The sequence below is a fragment of the Anoplophora glabripennis genome, unplaced genomic scaffold (assembly GCF_000390285.2).
Source record: "Anoplophora glabripennis isolate ALB-LARVAE unplaced genomic scaffold, Agla_2.0 scaffold1, whole genome shotgun sequence".
NCBI lineage: Eukaryota > Metazoa > Arthropoda > Insecta > Coleoptera > Cerambycidae > Anoplophora > Anoplophora glabripennis.
Window position 1 is genome coordinate 5,470,945 of NW_019417028.1, and position 20,428 is coordinate 5,491,372.

Sequence of the window (20,428 nt, forward strand, 5' to 3'; positions counted from 1 at the left end):
ACGGCGGTATCCGGAGAGGAATTTCCATCAACGTGGTGGTACGTTAGGAAATTAAAAAGGAATTTTAATGAAAGTCCTCGTAGAAGAATGCACTTTATAGTAGCGCCAAATGTATAAGCATCGAACAACACCAACAAATTAACCAATAATTATTATCAATTCATTTTAAATGCGAATCGATGCGAGTTGATTTATTTTACAGCCATCTACTGGCCAGAGCAATGAAATAGGCTAAAATCAATACACGGAATTTTTCATAATCGAACTAATAGTTCATCATCTCTTCCACAGATGTCGCTAATATGAAAAATTAATGAAGTTCCCTTCAATGATTTATTAAATTTTGTTTATTTGCTTGAGAATGCAGTATAATATGCTTTATGTTCTCTATTTTTAAATATATCTAATATATTTTTTGGAAATATTAATCCAATCGATTTTGTGTTATTGGGTAAACGAACATTTCACGTTCATTCCATTGTGCATAAAGCTCATTGCCTCTTGGTAAAATTAACAATCGATTTTCCACAGCAGCCAATAGGCACCCGAGATTTCAAAGCCATGAGCTTCACCTCCAATGAAAAGAACACGGTAATTAGATTATTGCCCAATCACACTGCTAGTTCTATGGTGTGTTATGATGGGCATTCCGGGTCCATATTAGTTCACAATTTAAAACGTACATAACCTCAAAATATTTGAACGCAACGGTTTTGTTGTTTTGTGCATTTTATTAAGAATCTACTGATAATTGCCCACCATGTCGGACACCTCGGTGTTGGACGTGACAACAACAACAGACCCCTGTTTATCAATGAACTTGGGGGGACACAAGAAAGCGATCACGGACATTTCCTTCAGTCCCGACAACGAACAGTTCGCCAGCAGCAGCGAAGACCACTCGATAATGGTATGGAACAATTCGCAGAATTCGCGCAGTTATCAGTTTGTCGGGCACTCGGACGTCGTTACGAGTGTAGATTTCTCCAGCAACGGCAACTTTCTAGCTTCCAGCTCCAAGGATCACACAGTAAGGATTTGGGTGCCCACAATAAGAGGAGGCAGTACGGAATTCAAAGCGCATACGTCGGCAGTGAATAGTGTATGTTTCAACGCCGATAACTCCAAGTTAATCACTGGGTCTAACGATAAGTCAGTGAAACTATGGGATGCCTGCAAGAAACAGTTCATTGCGAGCTTTCTGGGCCACAACAACTGGGTAAGATGTGCCAGGATGTCACCTCACGGCGACATGATTGTGTCTTGTTCAGACGATCGAACTGTGAGAATATGGAGTGTCGATTCCGGACAACAAATACACGTTTTCAGGAGTGCCAGCAGCAGCCCAAACTATTTATCGCTGCACCAAAATAACAATTCCATTGCAGTCGCCATGAACTCGGGCTCCGTCAGGGTGTACGACATAAGAAACAAGAAACTACAACAGCACTACACTTTGCACGATGACACGACTTGCGTGTCGTGGCACCCATGTGCGAATTACTTGCTTAGCAGCGGGAGGGATGGAAAGTTGAAGATCGTGGACGTGATGGAAGGGAGGCCGTTGTATACTCTTAGCGGACACAGCGATGCCATCTTTAGCTGTAAATTCAGTGCGGACGGAGAGTATTTTGCCTCCGGTGGGGCCGATAAGCGTATTATGGTGTGGAAAACAAACTTTTTAATGAACGAAAACTAAAGTAGGGGCTGCATTTGCCGTTTTATAGAAGAGGGGCTATATAATGTTTATATAACGGGTATCCCAGGAAGACCCAAACCCCTGAAATTTTCTTTTTTTTATTCCTTGAATTGATAAATACAGGAGAAAGCTATACTCGGTGCGCACTTGGTGCAGAAGTGTAGATAAGTTGAAAACGCTGTAAGTACGTGTTTTATATAAAATCACATAAAGAACGTCAATGTTTAATTGCCCTTGAGATTTCAGTTTGATAATTTACCTTTAGGCGTTTTCCAGTGAAAATTTTTAAACCAAAACTGCATTACAATTTAAAAAATTTATTATGTAACTTGTTATTTCCGAATAGTCTCCCCCATTTCTATTTTTTGTTATAAACTCTGACTCGTTATCAATTTTTTTTTTATTCTGTAATCTTTTTAAACTAGAATATACAATATTTCGTTAATATCTTTTATACTTGTACCTATTATTTATTCTTTAATAATAAATTTATCACGAAAATACAGAAATTTGTTTTAACTACCAACTTGCTCTACTACGTGAGGAAGGAACTGATGAAGGAAGAAATGACTGAATTTTGTTTATAGTAAATCTTTATATAGTTTTTCAAATTGATAACAACATAATAAATACATAAAATACAGTACAATATAGCACAAAACCTCTAAATGGGATGTATAAAAAATATTAAAAACATTTCTATAAAAAAAAGGAAAAAATGAAAGCCAATCCGGCGTCGGCCCTTTTTACTCAAAATATATTAATCTCGTCGTTTTAATCTAGTAAAAACACTATTAATTTGAGAAACAAAGCTGGCGTGAGAAAAATATGTACATTTGCAGAAAACAGCAAACGTTTGGTATATGCAAAAAAACAAATAAGTTTTGGTAAAAACACCAAAATAGTTAGATTTTTGACAACTCGTAAAATTTTACATTCAAATATTTTTTAGCTACAACGATCATTGTTTTTTAATGGCAACCTCCAATTTTTATCAAATTCTAAACAATTTCTCCAAAAATTTTTTTTATACATTTATAAAAAAAAATTATTAACATTGATGTTTACAATCTAATCGGACCAGAAAACGCGGTGCAACAGAGTGGTCGGCTCGATCACCAGACCTGGTGCCTCTCGATTTTTCTTGTAGTGATATTTACGAAGTGAAAAACCTTTCTGAAATTTGAACGTTTACTGTAAACATTGTTTCAATGAATGTTGCTTTCAATTAAAATGTGTTTTCTCTGAAACTGAGAAGTTTTCTAGGGAAAATCGCTTCATAATATCCGAACGGCAGGTAATATATCACCACTGATAAATATATTGAAACAACTAAGTCTATCGAGTTCTGAAGGAGATACTTATTTAAAAAAAATTATCATGAAAAATGCTCGATTTTCGCAAAAAATTAAAATAATGCTTAATATATGCAAAAACAAATTAATAAGTTATGGTAAAACCGCCAAAATAGTTAGATTCTTATTATTTGAATAGTTTTTATTTGATAACTCTTGCAAAATGTTACATTCAAATATTTTTTAGCTACAACGATCATTGTTTTTTAATGGCAACCTCCAGTTTTTCTCAAATTCTAAAGAATTTCTCCAAATTTTTTTTTTATACATTTATAAAAAAAAAATGATTAACATTGATGTTTACAATCTAATCGGATCGAAAAACGCGGTGAAACAGAGTGGTCGGCCTGGTCGCCAGACCTGGTGCCTCTTGATTTTTCTTGTAGTGGTATTTACGAAGTGAAAAACCTTTCTGAAATTTGAACGTTTACTGTAAACATTGTTTCAATTAATATTGCTGTCAATTAAAATGTGTTTTCCCCGAAACTGAGAAGTTTTCTGGGGAAAATTGCTTCTATTATCCGAACGGCGGGTAATATATCACCACTCATAAATATATTGAAACAAGTAAGTCTATCGAGTTCTTATTTAAAAAAAAATGATCATGAAAATTGCTCGATTTTCGCAAAAAAAAATAAAAATTGGCACATATTAGTGTTTTTCCCGACCTCTAAACATGCAGATAAAAATTTTTCCAGTACATCTTCACCAATATTTAATACACCTCGAGAATTCACATTTTCACAAAATCCTAAGTTAACCAAACTTACAAAATAGAAACTAAACAAATTTTATACATTTTTTACAACGTTACATTTAGCCAATTTTTATATTTCCCCCGATTTCCGCCTTCCAATTCGAAACGAAGGAAAATTAAAAACTACTGAAAGCAAACCGTCCACGGCCCAACTTAAGATAACGGCGATAATATATCATCTATTGTATGATAATAAAAGCTAAATCTCACTAGGTCTGTCGCACTACGAAGGACCCTCCTACGTCATACTGCCGTACTTGCGTCCCGGGGGCCACACTGGCACCTCCGAGGAGCTGGGACTGGGACCGCGGGTGAAGGCGTTCACTATGGAGTCCCTCAGCCGTTCCCTGAAAGTCTTGTACTCCAGGTCGCTGTACTGCTGGCCGAAGTTGAAGTCGGCCACCTCGATGACAAATCTAGAAAGCGGAGATGGTTATTTTCGATTCTAGATTGTGTAAACGCTTACGACATAACCAACACATGACAGAAATTAATAAGAGACAAGAGTCGATGAGCTATATATGACGAACGAAGGTCATTGCACTTACCTAGACCGATTCTGAATGTAATAGGCGATGCCAAACACGATAAGGACGACAGCCACCAGACTGAAAGCGACCGGTACCACGATAACCGACAACTGCGGTTGAGTAGTCACTGAAAGAGATCGTTGAAAAATTAGGTTCAAGCATGATCGAAACGAACGTCGAATTTCGCTTACCTTCATAGAAGGTCACCGCGACGGGCTGCACCACCTTGCTGACCTCGTTCCTAATGATGATGAGAATGGTGTACTTGGAACCCGACAAGTAACGGTTGATCTGAAAATCGCAGGCGTCCAACGGAATATACTGATAACAGGTCTCGTTGCCGGTAACATTGTAGGCTCCCGTCTTGTATTCCACGCAATACTCGATGTTCCTGGAACCCCGACACTGGACTCGCAGTTTGAGCAAGTCGCCATGCTGGATCCAGTTGTTGCCCGTGACGTTGACCTTCGCGACGGGCGCTACGAGGATTTTGCGAAGTCAGAAATTTGAGTCTCGGAGACAGTACACCTGATGAGATATGACAACTGTATGCTAAGAAGACTTACCTTTTACTTCGATTTTTCTGAAAAAGTACCCATAAGTTTTCTTGGAGTCCGTGGCCACTTGCGTGCCGTTGCACACGTACGGAAAAGAGACGTTATATGGCACTTTCGACCCGTTCACAACCGTCATGATCTTGGGACCATTTACAAGGTTCACGTCAACGTTTGTGTTCACACTTCTCTTCCTCAACGCTTTCGCAATTACACTAGGTGCGATTGAAGTCGAGGCCGCTGTACTAACACCAGCCTTGGTAGTCACCGGACTAGGTTTAACCGTTGTAGAGGTCGTGGTACTTGTAGGTTTACTGGTAGTCGTCGTCGGTTTACTAGTGGTGGTAGTGGGTTTTGTGGTGGTGGTAGTGGGTTTCGTGGTGGTGGTACTGGGCGGCACCGTGGTCGTAGGGGGTGGCGGGGTGAAATCGGCCATCACCAAAGCCTCCAGAGAGTGTTCCTCGCCCGGCGACGTGTAATTGAAAAGGAATTTCATGTCGGTGGTGATGCCGTAATACGTGCAGTCTATGAACCAATACGTAAGCACTGTCGTCGCGTTTTTAATGTAGTCCCAGTCGGTTTCCTTTAATTCTATCTCGTGGGTGACGGTGCTCGTATTAGAGACGAAATCTTTGTCTATCGTTTTGTTCTTCTGAACTAGAAGCATCTTTCCATTCAGGGTTTCTGGAAAATTAAAATATTCCTAAACAAGAGACAGTAAAAAATTAAATTTGTATAAATAAAACGGGTTTATATTGACTTATTCTCGAGTGGTTATCTTATGAGTCATTCTTTGATAAGTTTAAATTGTGCAATTGTGAGACAGTTGTACAAAACAAGTAAAGACAGAAATTATATACTACCAGCAAAGAGTAAGACAACTAAAACTGATTTACACAGAAATAAAGCGAAAAACATTTTTCAAAAATTAATTTAACGATGTCGACTTGCTTGTGTTTCCAATACTTCGATTTCAAGATAACGTTTCTTACAAATATGGTATTCCCCCAATGTTTTTTATCAGATAAGTTCATACCTTTCTATTTGTTCAGAATATCCCCTCCACTACTAGATTCATGAATCTAATTTAAAAAAAGATCCACGTTTGAAATATCAAACTATAATACTACCCTAATACATGAAAATATAATAACTTAATATTTTATTTGTTTCGGAATAAACCAATTACTAACTTTTTTAATATAGACATTACTGTAAAAATCAGTAGTTAATTACAAAATTGTTCGTTTTGTGGGTAACTGTAACGTAAACACTCACCTGTAATATCAAAATAACTGCGAGCAGAAGCGACCTCATAGCAGACGATTTCGATTAAACAATTTTTCACTACCACGTTTACGATATAGGTCCCCATGGCGTACTTGTCCGCCTCATACGTAACCGCCCACAAATCGGTGGCATTTTTCATATCAGTCTGAAACAGTATACCGTTTTATTTTCTCTAGATTGCAAAACAAAATGTTAACAATAATAACAAACCTGTCTTGAGTGTTGTGGGATAGCATTGTCATCCCAATAGAATTTTAGATTTGTGTTATCAGACACATCATTTCCCTCATAAACCGTGGCTATAAAATGTATAGTACCACCCTTCACAATAGGATCGTCAGTCGAAATCCTTACATTGTAATTGTTTGCTAAAACTGTAAGACTGGGTAATGAAAATCGATTTTCTTGGTTAAAATTTCTTACCAGAAATGTCTGATGTAATAAGAGGCAAGATAAAAATTATTGTCCTTGTAAGCATACTGATAGTTGTTTAATTAATAAAGGTCTTAAGCACTCAGTGACCAATTATCCATTTCGGGCTAGCGACGAACAAAAAAAAACAAATTTGACTGTCAACATGTACTCTTCTTCTGCTTCCACAATTTACCTTTGACATTAAGACTATTAAGAGCGTTTACGGTTAGCTAGCTTTTTTATACTACGAAAACTTGAAACAGAATTAATTAAAAAGATTTAAGTAGTTTTTGTTCGGGTTTTTTAGTACAGAAAAACCTGACTCAACACAACTTATCAGTTTAATTTTTCTTCTGTTAATCGCCATAATAATAATTTTATTTCTGGCTTTTGTCTCACTACAGGTGAGTAGGTATTTATGTTACCCACAAAACGAGGAATTTTGAAATTAACTACTGAAAGCAGAAATACATGTACGTATTTTTTTTTTAAATAATAATACATTTTTATATTCTTTTATGCCTGAGAACAATTACATACTGTTGACAATTTGTGGACTTTTCCTCCAGTTCTAAGGATTTTTTTGTGAGAAATGTCAAAATTATTAATCGTTTTTGTCTGCCGATATTTGTATTCTTTAAAAAAACAGTGGTGTAGAGAAGTTATTCAACCCAGCAAGTCGAATTAATAATTATTATAATGTATTTTCCATAGTCATTATGAAAATGAAACAGCAATTTGTGTTATATTTCATGTCGGTGATAATATAAATTAATTTAAAAGATGTCGACTTGCTTGTGTTTCCAATCTATTTAAAGATAATGTTTCTTACTATAGCTGTGTTCAACGAATGGTCAGACCGGTCAATGTCGTTCAGCAGATAAATGTTTTGTTGGTCAGCCCAATCAGCTGATTGGGAATATTGGGCAGTTACTAAGGCCGTTCAGCGAATTGTTTGACTAAAGAAGTTTGACCGAATATCCACTTTTAAATTTTCGAAACTATAATACTGCCCTAATACATGAAAATATAATAACTCGATACTTTATTTATTTCAGAATAAACCAATAACTAACAATTTTTGCAAATGGTTGATGTGAACTTTCCAAATGGCCCAAGATCATGATGGTTGCAAATGGAACGAAGGTGCCATATAACGTCTCCTTTCTGTATGTATGCAATGAAGGTAAGTGAAATTCGACACTTTCAGTTGATTAAAAATGCTATTTATATATTGTATATATTAAATTTCAATGATTGACCCAATATCTATCTACTTTTCAATCTCATATTCGATGGTGCACTGTGTTGCAATGAATCGACCAAAGCTGATTCTTGCTGATGCCAAACTCCTTTCCTCGTTTGCAATTTATAATAGAAAATCTCTGCCAGTAATATAACAATCGCCAGAAAAACCCCAATAACGAAAATCGCGTATATCAGAAACAACTCTTGGGGTCCGACAGCCGTCAGCAATAAGTTTGATCGACATTCCGGTCGCTTCTCGATAACATGGTCGTGTACCCACTTACTCACTCCACTCTCCCACAGCTTCGTGAAACTAAAATGTATATTTTATTTATTTATTCATGTATATTTTAAATAACTGAACATTAATACCACAGCCTAAATAGACAACCAATCGAAGTTAGAAAGGGAAACACTAGATGGCGACTCTCCCATAAAATCCTTCAAAATTAAATAAAGGTGAGGGATTTTGTAAGAGAGTCGACACTATCCCTTCACATGCACTGTAGGTTGCCTACAATTCATGTATTTGTAATACATGAGTGGCGGCGTAGACAAGTAATTAAAGTGCATTTAAAAATATTATTTATTTGATTAAAAAAAAAATACCCTGTATAAACAAGGCTAATACTAACCTGATAGCAAACAATTCCTTATAATGAGACTTTTTCCTGAGGAACATCGCCCCGATAATATCCATGACGTCTATTTCGCCCAGATCGCAGATGGCCTCCTGGTCGAACGTCCTCGATATGATGGGGTACGCGGTGTACACCATCGTGTGGAAGGCGAACCCGCCTTTACTAACTCTCTCGAGGCCCTCTTGCGCGGAAAAGATGTTGGGACCTCGAGAACCGTGCCGACCGTATATCTTTTTCTGGTACAGTTGTTTCAAATAACGGTCTCTGGTGTGCATTACGAATAAGTGGATGTAGGCTTGGTCTTCCATCCCGACTTCTAGAGGGCTCTCGTAAAGGTCCTGGAACGTGTCCAACATTTGGGGCTTGGAATTTAGAAGTGAAGACACCAGGCCGGACGTGTAGTAGTTGTATAACCAGATGGAGAATATTAACGTGGTTAGGAACAGGATTCTACCTCCTGTGCGTCGAGGGAACGTAGCAGATCCTGAACGTAATAAATGTGCTTAGATTTTAACAGTGTAAAAATGTTTGGTCGCGACCGGTGGGCGCAGGGGTGGTCGGATCGGAGCGATTTTGGTGTCGTTGTGTAGGTTGGAAAGTTTTGGAAATAAAAGTGATCTGGGTATTCCACGATTACGGATATGTCGATGGGTGGAAAATGGATCATTTTGATTATATTTGTAAGAGTTTGTCGATGTTTAAGCGAGTGTTGTTAATATTTCGATAAGGGTGTGCAGTTGGGGGTGGCTGTAGCGATTTTGTTGGTCTTCATAATTGTTTTGTGATTCTGTAGGAAGGTGGTGGAAATATATACAGGGTGGAAACTTTGTCGTTATTGAGCCTCTTAATTTTTGGAAAAATTGATATTCAAAAATAATTAATTTTGAGTTTATTTTACTAACTTGTCGTTTGTCGAAAAACATCTATGTTGTTATTAGTTGGTTGTGAATTTGGTGGCAACGTTGCCAAATTATTTAGGAAATTTCTTAAATTCTAAACATGGGGAATTAAAAATTGTAACATTTTAAATATTCACAGAATTTTAAGTTCCATTAAAAAAGCATTTTTTTGCAACATTTTCATAGATACATTCGAAAATAACTACAAAATTTAATTTTTTTGATTATGGCATCCACTTTTGACTCGCACCTTGCTGAGTTAAAACTCCAAGCACCGTCATAACCGATGTAAAAAAATTGTAAATGTGGTTACATGCCAAATATCTGTCTTCGACCCAGTAAACTGCTCTTATCATGGCACCCATAACTACCGCGATTGCTAATACGCAGTACCACACTTCAGCTGAAAACGTCGTCAATACTTGGGCTCCAATTTTTTTAATCCTAGGCGACCTGTAGAAGAAGTAGGTCCTGGAAAGACGGAAGAAATCGATAACAACCCAAGTACCATATCATAAATGCTAATAATATAGTAAAACCTTACTTTACATTCACATAGGGAACTACCAGGGGTTCAAAATACGGTGTCCTGCCCACGGTGACGAAACCGCCGCCTATCTGGATGTCTATTGCTTCATCGTACAGCAACTTTCCAAGTCCGCCGTCGGTACCGTTGTCGGAATAACCAAACCACGGGTATCTAACCGTCACGTTGTAACTAAAATCGGATGAGGGCAAACTGAAGGTTCTGTAAAAGTCTGGGTCTTACCGAAATTTTAGGAGTTCAACGAACGGCTGAAATAGATAGTAAAGATACAGACCGTATAAGCCCCCGTGTTCGTTGTAACTAGCCACGTTTCTGTATTTCCACAACAATTCGTCAGTAAAGTTGACCTAGAACCACAAAAACCGAAAAGGTAATTTAAAATGTGAAAAAAAAAAAAATGAAAAGTCGGTTAATCTTTATTAGTTTACCACATTTCCAATTCTAACTAGCACTCCGGTCATATTCCTCCTCGACTCGAAAAACTGTTTTTCCTTCACGGGAGAAGAAAAAATTCCGTCTTTAAAATCTCCAAGTCTGTGGAATTTGTAATCGACTTCCAAGCCAAGGTCGTAAATTTCGTAGATGTGGTATCGGCTTTCGTTATTTTTTAGTACCGCAATTTTAACGTTCATATCCAGTCTCAGCTTCAAAGTGCCGAATAGATTTTTCACGTTTTTCACTGGCATGTCAGGACGGGCGATGATCAACCAGCTGTTGGTAAGCGAAAATTTGAAACTTTCGGACGCCTAAAATAAGTTAATTTTAGGTTCTCGTTCGGTACGAAATGATTTTAAAAGTGTTCACTTCTTTTAGGATCGCAAATGCCTGGTCACAAGACAAGTCTAATATGTACGTAATCTGGGAATAACCGCTGGTAATAGCTTTAGAAATAGATCCTTTTTTTGGTGGTAGAAAAGTTATTCTAGCGTTCTCGACTTCGTTTATCACGATTTTACTTAATTTCACCTTATCTGAAATTCACAGTTTAGTGAGTCATAAAATTATTTTATAATTGTATCACCGGAATCTTTCCAACAAACTAAGAGAAAACAGTATTTTACGTCATTTTCCTTCAAATACGCCAGTATTAATTCCGTTTCTAGTCTTTTCTGGCAATTCACGCCTAAAAGTAACAAGAAAAATAAAAATCTCATTGCCACTTCTCGAAGGCATTTACGTCAATTTTGAAAAGACGAAAAGTTTTAAATGATATAGCGTCGGTTATTCTAAATATTTCTCTTTGATTTCGGCAAACAAAAGTGGTCGTGGTAAACCGCATCGCATTGCATGCAGAAAGATTTAAAATTTACAAAAGTTCTGACTTGAAAGTCGACAGGTTAATAGGATGTAGTTGTTTAATAATGCCGGTTCAACATATCAGAATTTATGAAAACGTCACATCAAAGAGAATAGATCGGCGAGAAAGCTGGTCGTCTTAGATAAATAAAACAAACATCATTAGCTAAACATTTTATTTATACTTGCAAGCCATGTTGCACAAAACATGTGAACTGTGAACGTTTAAATAAATTTTGCTCTAGAAAAAATTCGAATACATCTAATTCTGTTCTCATTTGGTCTTTCCTTGATTCTTTTGCCAAATTATCTCGATGCAAAATATAATGGCAGCTGAGAACATACCGCCGACCAGTATCATGTAGACCATGAAAAGTTCATTGACGCCTACTGAGAGTACCCTCGAACTCAAAAGGCATTCCGGTTTCGATGCTACCCATACGTCACGCTCCCTTTTGAATATGCCACTTTGCTGCATTTTCACCAAGCTAGAACGCAATGTTCGTATTATTCTTATGCAAATTTGAACATCCGTTTATCAGAATCAGCTCTCTTTAATGCAATATTGTATCTCTAAATTTGCAATTTGTAGTTACTTGATTTTTTATATTAAACAATTTGGTTAAAATGTGACAAAAACCCGACTTGCATTTTTTTTATTTTTGTATGAAATCATTAATTGGCAAGTTAAAAGAAAACATATAAAAAAGTGAAACAAATTTTCCGTTCAGTCGTAACGTCTTAAACTATGCTTTAATTACGCCATCTGTTAATCGAAAGTTCAACTAAATTATCATCCTATGTCTCTCCGTACGGTTTCCTACATTTTTATTACTTTGAAATTAATTTCTGTTTCTTAAAGCAAAAATCAGGGACAAATGAGAAATCAACAGACATTTTTTTTTAGGTTGGTTCGAGTTGTAATCTAGACAAAAATTCTCTAAGACGGACAGTTATTGACACATGCTATATGAACTTGCATGAGACACAATTCAAGGCTGTTCTAAAAAATATTTACAGAGTATTGCTGGAAAGAATACCATAAAGTTGGGAAGACCTAACGAGAAGGCTAACATAGTTAATATTTTGGTGAGTATTAATTATTATTACTGATCTGATGCGTACAATTTATTATCCACTTAAATATATTTGATAGACGGGATTTTGTACAAAAAATATCGCCCAGCGTGAGTCACGAAACGGTACCCCGGCAAGTGCTGCTCTAGCTCTATCGGCCAACGCTTCAAGGTGTGTTGTTTAATAATTTACGCTGGGTGATATTTTAACAGGCCTCGCGCCCGATTGTTCAGGAACGGCTCCAATTTGTGTACGTACAGTCTTATAAGGAAAGAGAGTAAAGATTTTATTATTCATTAATAGATTATCGGGGACAATAATAATTTTTTTATTAAGTAGGCAATAATTTTTAGTTAATAAGCTTAAACAATCTTAGAATTACCATTTCTTTATTATAAAAGCAGAAATACGATTTTGAAAATTCCATGTGGTTTCTTCTTCAAAAGCTTAAAAAACGTATAACAGGAACAGTCAACAGTCTAATGTTTTTTTCACGTTAACAATCCGATACGTAAATTACCTGCTATTTTCAGTAAAAATGATTAACTTGAATTATTTTTTTACTTTGGTGAGTCGTATCAATTTAAAAAACACTGCCTAATTACTAAAATATATAGAAACTTGCTATTAATTACGTTTGGAGAATAATATGTATAGTAGGGTGGTTCAAAAAAAAAAAAAAAAACAATTTTTTTTTCGTGTCTCTTGTGAAAATATGTTAAATTAATATGTTTGAAGAGCCCCTTCAAAAAATCAGCTCAAAAAAATTTTTTAGAGGTCGCTCAAGATTTTTAAAACTTTCCAAAATCGTCAAAAATTGAAATTTTTTTCCCGTTATTTTATCATTTTCTAGGTTGAAAAAAATCTCGATTCTGAAAATTTCCAATCGATATTTTAATTCCTAAAGGTCACTCATAATTATTTTAATTTTCAGAGTTGAGCGACCTCTAAAAAATAAAAAATTTTAAAAAAATTAAAAAATTATAAATATTTGATACAGTGCGGTAGTAAATTTTGCCTCGAGACATTTATTAAGTGTCTCGTAATTAATTTCTATTATTTTGTTGATCAAATTCAATGAAAAAAAATATCGATTTGAAATTTTTAGAATCGAGATTTTTTTTCAACCTAGAAGATGATAAAATAACGGGAAAAAAAATTAGACAAAAATAATTCTAATTTTACTGAGTATAAGTCGCACTATCGTCTTTAGCACTGTGAAGGTCATTTGTCTCGAAAGCTCTTTTTTTATTTTTAAGCAAAACAGAAGGGGATGCTATCTCCGTAAACAACAATCTGAAAAAATTTGTTAAAATAATACAGTTATAAAGGCTATACTGTATACTCTGCATCGGACCGTGAACGCAATTGACCATTCCGATACTATCATATTTATAACTGTATTATTTTAACATATTTTTTCAAATTGTTGTTTACAGTTATTTGCTACCTATGTCAGTTTTTTCTTTTTTTAAAGAATTCCATATTTATGGAAATAGCACTCCCTTATGTTTCACTTAAAAATAAAAAAAAGAAGACCTTTTGAGACAAATGACCTTTACAGTATTAAAGACAATAGTTCAACTTATCGTTAGTAAAAATTGGATTTTTTTTATCAGTTAACAAAAAAATTACGACGAGTTAAAGTGAGAGGTACCAATAATTTTATATGCAGAAAACCGTGATTTTTTCAACATTTTCATTAATAACTAACAAATGGAATAACGAAACCAACCGAAATTTTAGCACACAATAGAGTAATAGTGAGGCTATATTTGGTCCAAATTTCAAATTTTTTGCCCCTATGTTTTCTTAATATCGGTTTCCAAACTCAGAGGTCTATTTCATTTATTTCGATAGTAAGTGACTAAAAATAAGCAAAAGTTGATTGTCAAGACAATATGAAATTAAAATCGTGTTAGTTATATTTATATTCAAGAATGTATAATTTTTTTGGTCGTAACTTTTTTCATTAAATATCCAGTAAGTGGACTTGAAGATTTGTAGATTTGTAGATTGAAGAAGAAATCTATCTGAGCCAGGCTAATTTTTAAGCTGTAAATTTATTTAAACATAAATAACGATTTTATGTGGGACACCCTGTACGTAAAATTTAATCTTTATTTTTAATAAAGACAAATTAGTACATATTATTGGTTTTTTATGTGTTATATTTTCGTACTATTTAAGCTTTACAAAATCATTACTTAGGTACTACTAGGTATATCAAAGATAATATTAGACTTATTATGCTTTATTTTAGAACGCATTTATAATAAACCAACTCTGTGTTTTCACTTTCATTTTCAAGGGTAGCGACACCTGTGAGAGAGCGTACAAACTAATTATATCGAGAATTGTTAGAAATATCTTGTGTATAGGTAGGAAACTCGACAATTCTGGTTTAGATACGTACTAAAAATGGAGTCGTGTGTAAAATGTTGTCATTTCACTTGAGGACACAAATTATAGAACTATTAATAAATATTAATCTGAAAATTAAATACAAATGATCCTAGGTGTCCGTTCTAGTGAGTGAAGTAGTTTGGTTATTGTGCCTGACCTAGTTCCGTCGTAAACGCAATATATTGACACACTAACAGTATGGTTAAAATTGAGGTACTTTGGCATTTATTTAAATTATTCTTCTGTTGTCATGAGCATTGAAATTTATCTCGCTCACTAGCGAGGAACCATTGCGAATACATTGATATATAATAATATTCAATTATGTCAGTTGCTTCGATGATTTGTGTCCTCATCTGAAGCTCTGTTACACGGTAAAAATATACATACTAAATCGCCCCCTCAAGTAAATAAACTTGATTGTGTTTTATATCTCTCTTTAATATATTTCTTCCATTTTTTTAACACCCTGAAATTGTTAGCGTAAAGTAATAAATGACTAAAAAAATTTAAAGTAAATATTGTTCAACTTTGTATAATAGGACCTCATTTCTGTATAACTACTGATAATTTGTTTTTAATTTTTTTTCAGTGAAGGCTTTGGAGAACATTAAGAGAAAATTAATAATGGTTTGGAAATAAAATGTTTCAAAACGGAATACGAGAGTATGGCGATAAAGTTTGGTATCCAAGTTGTATCGTATCTTTAAAAATATGATTATCACTTTATAAAATTACAATCTCTATATGTCTACAATTCATGAGTAAAATTATAGAGAATAAAATTTTTTTCTGTGGCTGTATTATATTTTCATATACAGGGTGACCCATTAAGAATGGAAACAGTCGCGTACAAAAGTTGTTTACGGACCGATTCGAACCGAGTTTTTTTTTAAAGATAAATCTCCAAAAGCTCTATGTTGATGCAAAATTTGAAGACGAAATTTTGATTTTCAAGGCCTACTACGAATTTTTTTTTAAGTGAAAAATAGCAAAATTTTGTTGTTTTAATCAAAAATCTGACTACACCACTGGATTTAGGAACCGCTCAAATGCATTTTTACCAATTTTTGCGAAAAAAAGTTTGCCCCTAAAAAAGTTATGGCAATATCGGCATTTTTCTTAGGTGCTCCGTTTTCTTCCATTATATATTTTGTGGCTGGCGCTTTTCACAAAAAAATCAAGATTTTTCCGTTTCTTTGAGATTCTTCGCTCAACGAAATATTTTACCTGACCAGAAACAGCTGCCTGTACTGGGACCTTTTCGGCACCATAAACCCCACCGAAGCCGGATCGATGAACTCGATCTGGGCTAAATCGCAAATGGGATCCGCCTCGAAGGTCCTGGATACGATGGGGTAAGCCGTAGTGACCTCCGTGTGGTAGGCGAACCCGCCTTTCTTCACTTTAGCCAGGCCTTCTTCGGGAGAATAGTAGTTCGCACGGCCAGACGTGAAGATCTTCGAGCTGTTGAGCTTCTGCACCCACTCGTTACCCCTTGCTTGGACTATAAAGGTGTTGGTGTAGGGTTGGTACTCGGTACCCACCTTAAGGGTGCTCTCGTAGAGTTCCTTGACGGTTTCAAGGACGTCGGGCTTTGCGTTGAGCAGAGAAGATACCAAGGCGGAAGTGTAGTAGTTGTACAGGAGAATGGAGAGGACGAGAATGTTTAGGAAGATGATTCTGCCACCCATGTGATTTGGGACAGTCGAAGAGCCTACAAACATTATAAAATCGGAGTCGTCTTTGCTTTTAGACGTTTGAGTTGGTACCTTGTTGGGCAAAGAGCGATATGGTGGTAACAAACGACGTAACAAGGCTGTAGTCGAAGCGGGACTTTAAAAATGTCCGTTCGATCCAATAGGCGGCTTTGATAGCCAGACTCACGACGATGGTGGCCGCCAAGAAGCAGTACCAAGTCGTCACTGAGAACGGTCTCAGCACTTCGCCTCCGGGACTGACGTTTCCCGGATTCCTGAAGAAGAAACTGGTCCTAAAAAAATTTAAAGGGAATAGATTTTAAAATTCGATGGCTGCGCTGAACGTATTTCTATTTCGAGTTTTGGGGATTTAAACCGGTCGAAACTTTTTTTTAAATTAAAAAAAACGTACAATTTGTTTCCTGCATACCTGAATTGATAATAAGGTAATAGGTAGTCGTAATAATGCATCCTTGGGGCTCGTAAGATGCCACCGGCGCTGCTAATATCGATTTCGTTGTCCCAAAGCAGCCGCGACAGGCCAGCTTCGATGCCGCTGCTGCTGTTGCCAAACCATTCTGCTCGAATCGTGGTGTTGTAGCTGAAATGTCGAGAAACGATTAAAAAATGCGTAGATCGCAACCGCGGTGCTTGAACGATGATTTTCTATCAGACGTCTACTGACTTACTGGAACTCGTGTATGTAGACGAGGTGGAGAAACAGCTGGAAGTGGAATTTACCGAAAGTGAAACGATTTCTGTGTCGTAGTGCCTCGGTGTAATTCTCGGGAGTACCCAAGGAATAATTTACCTGCAAAATGTTTTATTTTATTACGTGGTCATGGTTATGGCGACCGAATTTGTTCTGGCGCTCAGTGAATTTGATTTTCTTAAGTTGGCGTCTCAGAAATTACTAAGGAAAAGTCACCAACTAGGAACCTGGATTAAATGTAAGTCCAGAGACTGACTCCGGGGGTCGAACTTAGGTCAGACTCCGGGGACCGACTCGGGACTTTTATACATGCACTGGGTACGCCTTCACTGTTATCCTTACTCTGTTTCCCGTCCTTATGAGAATTCCCGACATATCCTTTCTAGCGCTATAAAAGGAAATATCCTTATTAAAGTAAGTTAGTTTGTTGTAAGCGTGAACCCCTATTTCGTTTATTTTTATATCGCCTTCAAGACCAGGGTGGTAGATTTCGAAAATGGAATACCGGTTATCGAGTTCTGGTACTGCTAGTTTTATATCCGTGTCCATTCTCAGCGTTACGTTTTCGAACATATTTTTTATATCGTTCCGTTTAATGGGTGAATTTGATACCATGAGCCAGCTGTGGACAAACCTGAATTTGTTGTTCTTGCGACTCTGAAAAAATATGTAAAATATTTCGATGAGGTAGAAAGTAGTTAGTTAGCTTTTACCTCGTTTAATATTACGTCGGACTTTTCGCAGGATAAATCTAATACAAAGCTTATCCTTTCGTAAGATCCGTCAGTGATATTAGAAATGACGTTTCCTGTAACTGCAGCAAATGCAATTCTTAGATTTTCTTTCGATAAAATTTTGTGCATCTTAACTTTATCTGAAATTGCCTTTAGTGATCTCCGCATAATTAATTCTAAAAAAAAATTATCGTACCTGCTTTCTTCCAACAGACAAAGAAATAACATAGTTTAGAATTATTCTGCTCGAGGAAAGTCGTTATCAAATTAAACGTTTCATCGCTCACTAGACAATGAATTCTTGATACGAGGACGAAATACGGGAAAAGACGCATCGTTTAGCTTTGAAGTGGTTGTAGATGCACATTGCTTTATAGCAAAGAAGAAAATTGTATAATTCCAAAATATTGTCGCTGATTAATATTTCCTTCTGATACAATTCTTTAATTTGCTTAAATTGGACAATTTGCTCAATTTCAGTGTGGATTATCGAATAGTACATTTGACCTACTTTCATATGTTACAAAGTCTCCGTAATTCTATTTCCATTCATATCCAATCAAATTTAATTTAAAATTTTCTAGTTCTAACTATTCAGTATTGTAAAAACTAAGTACAGATTTATCTTGTTTTATTTTAAAAATTTATTTTGATACACAATACGAGATAAATGTTTTCAAGTAATTATTGGATTTGGAAATGAGTTAAATGATTAATAACTTAAGTTCCATGCATCTTTCAGTTAATTTTGAGTGTACATTTACGTACACGAGTGTAAAGTCGAACGGTACATTTGAACTACTTTTCATAAGTTACAAATTCTCGGTAATTCTATTTCCATTCACATCCAGTCAAATTTAATTTAAAATTTTCTAGTTCTGACTATTCAGTATTGTAAAAACTAAGTACAGGTTTATCTTGTTTTATTACAAATTTTATTTTGATACACAATACGAGATAAATATTTTCAAGTAAATCTTTCAGTTAATTTTGAGTGTACATTTACGTACACGAGTGTAAAATCGAACGGTACATTTGAACTACTTTAAAAAATATTTACATTTGATAGTAATTTGCAATTCCGATCTGGAAAAATGTTACAAGGAATTTTGATAAAATAACTTACCATACACTATTGGACGGATGGGATGCACCGGTGTGAATAAAAAGCGTTTTTCATTTCATAATATTTTACTTTATTATTTAATCTATATTTATAATTGTTAACAGTTAACCAATACGATAAAATAAAATAATAAAGGAGTATCAAAGATCAGATTTAGAAATATTAACAGCTATATTAATAAGAAAAAATGCTATGACGGATAACAACGTAGGAAATTGCAGTATATAAACTATTAAGTATAGCACATTAATAACATTCTCTCTCTCTCTTTTTCTCCCGTTACAAATAACATCGCGAGACGGCAATCGAAAAAGTGGCAAATGAATGTAAAACGCATGGTCCAGAGAAACTAAAGCGTAAACAACTCAACGGCGTGCTTTTCGTGTGCGGCGAAAGGAACAGTCGAAAAATTTAACGGAATGACGCTCAACGGCAGCAGAAGGGGCGTGTTTAGATATGGCACTGGTATTCCCTTCTCCGCGCACAGGAAAAGTTCACGAATCGTGCTATCAGTCTTCTTAAACCATTTCGATAGAAACAAACTGACTAATGTTGCGGCTTCCCGGTGTAAAGGTAATAAAACACCGATCTACGCTAGACGCCCTACTCCCGTATACTAAGATGGCTTTGTACAAAAGTATTTACTATTCTTCTTTATTACTCAGCTTCTATTGGCTAAATTTTCAGTACAAGATCTAGCTAGTTTTATTTACATTCATTTAAGTTTTCGTTCAAGTGTTTCTTTGAAATCAAACGCGGCACGCAAACTTCCAGTTTCACTCCATAATTTTCAACGATTCCAATTAAAAGAACATTAAAAAATATTAGTCGTTCCGTGGGATAATTTTTATATTCAAACGATTCGCTATAAGGTGTATTTACACGCTCACATCAGAAGTGGGATAACTGCAGTTCAATGTAAATAAATGTTAAAAACAATCGAACACAAGCGTTTTGGTCCCTCTATACTAGTCACGAGAAAAATTTGGAGCGGTGAGCAAAAATTTTTTGAGAGTCGTTTGAGAGAGTTTAACTCTTTTTCGGGATCATTTCGGTCTGCAAAGAAAATTATAAAAACTTGAAGTTTGCGTCCCGCTTTAAGCTCGAATTAAAAAAAAATTACAATTAATATAATTGATGCAGTGGCGTATACAGAATTTTGTCACGGGGGGTCGAGACTTCAAACCGTTCCTAAGGTTGTTGATGCTCTAACGTAAACTAAAGTCCCACAAAAGAAATTTAATGATAGTACCGAGTTAAAATTATTTAAGGGGACCCGAATTACAGAAAACGTTACACAGGATTAGGTTCTTGAAATATAAAAAGAAGAAATCGTGTTTCTTTTATTTTTTAATGTTGTAACTTGTATATGAAGATATTCGAATGCCATTCGGCTTTTCAGACGTACAACCGAGTACTACATCAGTAATTTTCTTTACCCTT

The 20,428-nt window shown here is 35.6% G+C and overlaps 4 protein-coding genes and 1 long non-coding RNA gene across 7 annotated transcripts; 2 read left to right on the top strand and 3 right to left on the bottom strand.

The window, feature by feature from the left end:
• Positions 1-697: 697 nt before the first annotated feature.
• Positions 698-2,157, top strand: LOC108908769 (POC1 centriolar protein homolog A). The gene has a single exon (XM_018712938.2). The coding sequence runs from the start codon at positions 761-763 to the stop codon at positions 1,697-1,699; it is 939 nt and encodes a 312-aa protein (XP_018568454.1). The 5' UTR covers positions 698-760; the 3' UTR covers positions 1,700-2,157.
• A 1,182-nt stretch (positions 2,158-3,339) lies between these two features.
• LOC108915612 (mucin-5AC) lies at positions 3,340-6,757 on the bottom strand. 2 transcript variants are annotated; one of them, XM_018721720.1, is made up of 7 exons: positions 6,609-6,757; positions 6,396-6,559; positions 6,174-6,330; positions 4,908-5,579; positions 4,533-4,820; positions 4,360-4,468; positions 3,340-4,227 (listed from the first exon to the last, which is right to left on the bottom strand). In XM_018721720.1, the coding sequence occupies exons 1-7, from the start codon at positions 6,661-6,663 to the stop codon at positions 4,050-4,052; spliced, it is 1,623 nt and encodes a 540-aa protein (XP_018577236.1). In that variant the 5' UTR covers positions 6,664-6,757; the 3' UTR covers positions 3,340-4,049. The 2 variants fall into 2 exon arrangements, with proteins under 2 accessions (XP_018577236.1, XP_018577313.1); XM_018721797.1 differs by lacking the exons at positions 6,174-6,330; positions 6,396-6,559; positions 6,609-6,757 and adding an exon at positions 5,759-5,854.
• A 107-nt stretch (positions 6,758-6,864) lies between these two features.
• Positions 6,865-15,486, top strand: LOC108908998. Of its 2 annotated transcripts, none has more exons than XR_001964401.1 (4): positions 6,865-7,072; positions 7,658-7,785; positions 12,138-12,319; positions 15,306-15,486. It is a non-coding gene; the product is annotated as an uncharacterized LOC108908998 (long non-coding RNA). The 2 variants fall into 2 exon arrangements; XR_001964399.1 differs by having other exon boundaries at positions 6,898-7,003.
• LOC108908854 lies at positions 11,483-16,531 on the bottom strand. Its single transcript, XM_018713126.1, has 3 exons — positions 16,486-16,531; positions 15,944-16,430; positions 11,483-11,718 (listed from the first exon to the last, which is right to left on the bottom strand). The coding sequence occupies exons 2-3, from the start codon at positions 16,405-16,407 to the stop codon at positions 11,505-11,507; spliced, it is 678 nt and encodes a 225-aa protein (XP_018568642.1). The 5' UTR covers positions 16,408-16,430; positions 16,486-16,531; the 3' UTR covers positions 11,483-11,504.
• On the bottom strand, positions 16,466-17,988 carry LOC108903153. Its single transcript, XM_018705271.1, has 5 exons — positions 17,839-17,988; positions 17,468-17,782; positions 17,103-17,224; positions 16,844-17,014; positions 16,466-16,706 (listed from the first exon to the last, which is right to left on the bottom strand). The coding sequence occupies exons 1-5, from the start codon at positions 17,986-17,988 to the stop codon at positions 16,466-16,468; spliced, it is 999 nt and encodes a 332-aa protein (XP_018560787.1).
• Positions 17,989-20,428: the final 2,440 nt, after the last annotated feature.

Excerpts from the sequence above, each read along its gene's own strand:
- LOC108908769 (XM_018712938.2), top strand. The coding sequence starts at position 761 with ATGTCGGACACCTCGGTGTTGGACGTGACAACAACAACAGACCCCTGT.
- LOC108915612 (XM_018721720.1), bottom strand. The coding sequence starts at position 6,663 with ATGCTTACAAGGACAATAATTTTTATCTTGCCTCTTATTACATCAGAC. Across the intron at positions 6,331-6,395 it reads TCCCACAACACTCAAGACAG|ACTGATATGAAAAATGCCAC; the intron begins GTTTGTTATTAT and ends ATACTGTTTCAG. Across the intron at positions 4,821-4,907 it reads CAGAAAAATCGAAGTAAAAG|CGCCCGTCGCGAAGGTCAAC; the intron begins GTAAGTCTTCTT and ends AAATCCTCGTAG.
- LOC108908854 (XM_018713126.1), bottom strand. The coding sequence starts at position 16,407 with ATGGGTGGCAGAATCATCTTCCTAAACATTCTCGTCCTCTCCATTCTC. Across the intron at positions 11,719-15,943 it reads AGGCAGCTGTTTCTGGTCAG|CTTGGTGAAAATGCAGCAAA; the intron begins GTAAAATATTTC and ends ATTGCGTTCTAG.
- LOC108903153 (XM_018705271.1), bottom strand. The coding sequence starts at position 17,988 with ATGCACAAAATTTTATCGAAAGAAAATCTAAGAATTGCATTTGCTGCA. Across the intron at positions 17,783-17,838 it reads CCGACGTAATATTAAACGAG|AGTCGCAAGAACAACAAATT; the intron begins GTAAAAGCTAAC and ends ATATTTTTTCAG. Across the intron at positions 16,707-16,843 it reads TTACCTTATTATCAATTCAG|GACCAGTTTCTTCTTCAGGA; the intron begins GTATGCAGGAAA and ends AAATTTTTTTAG.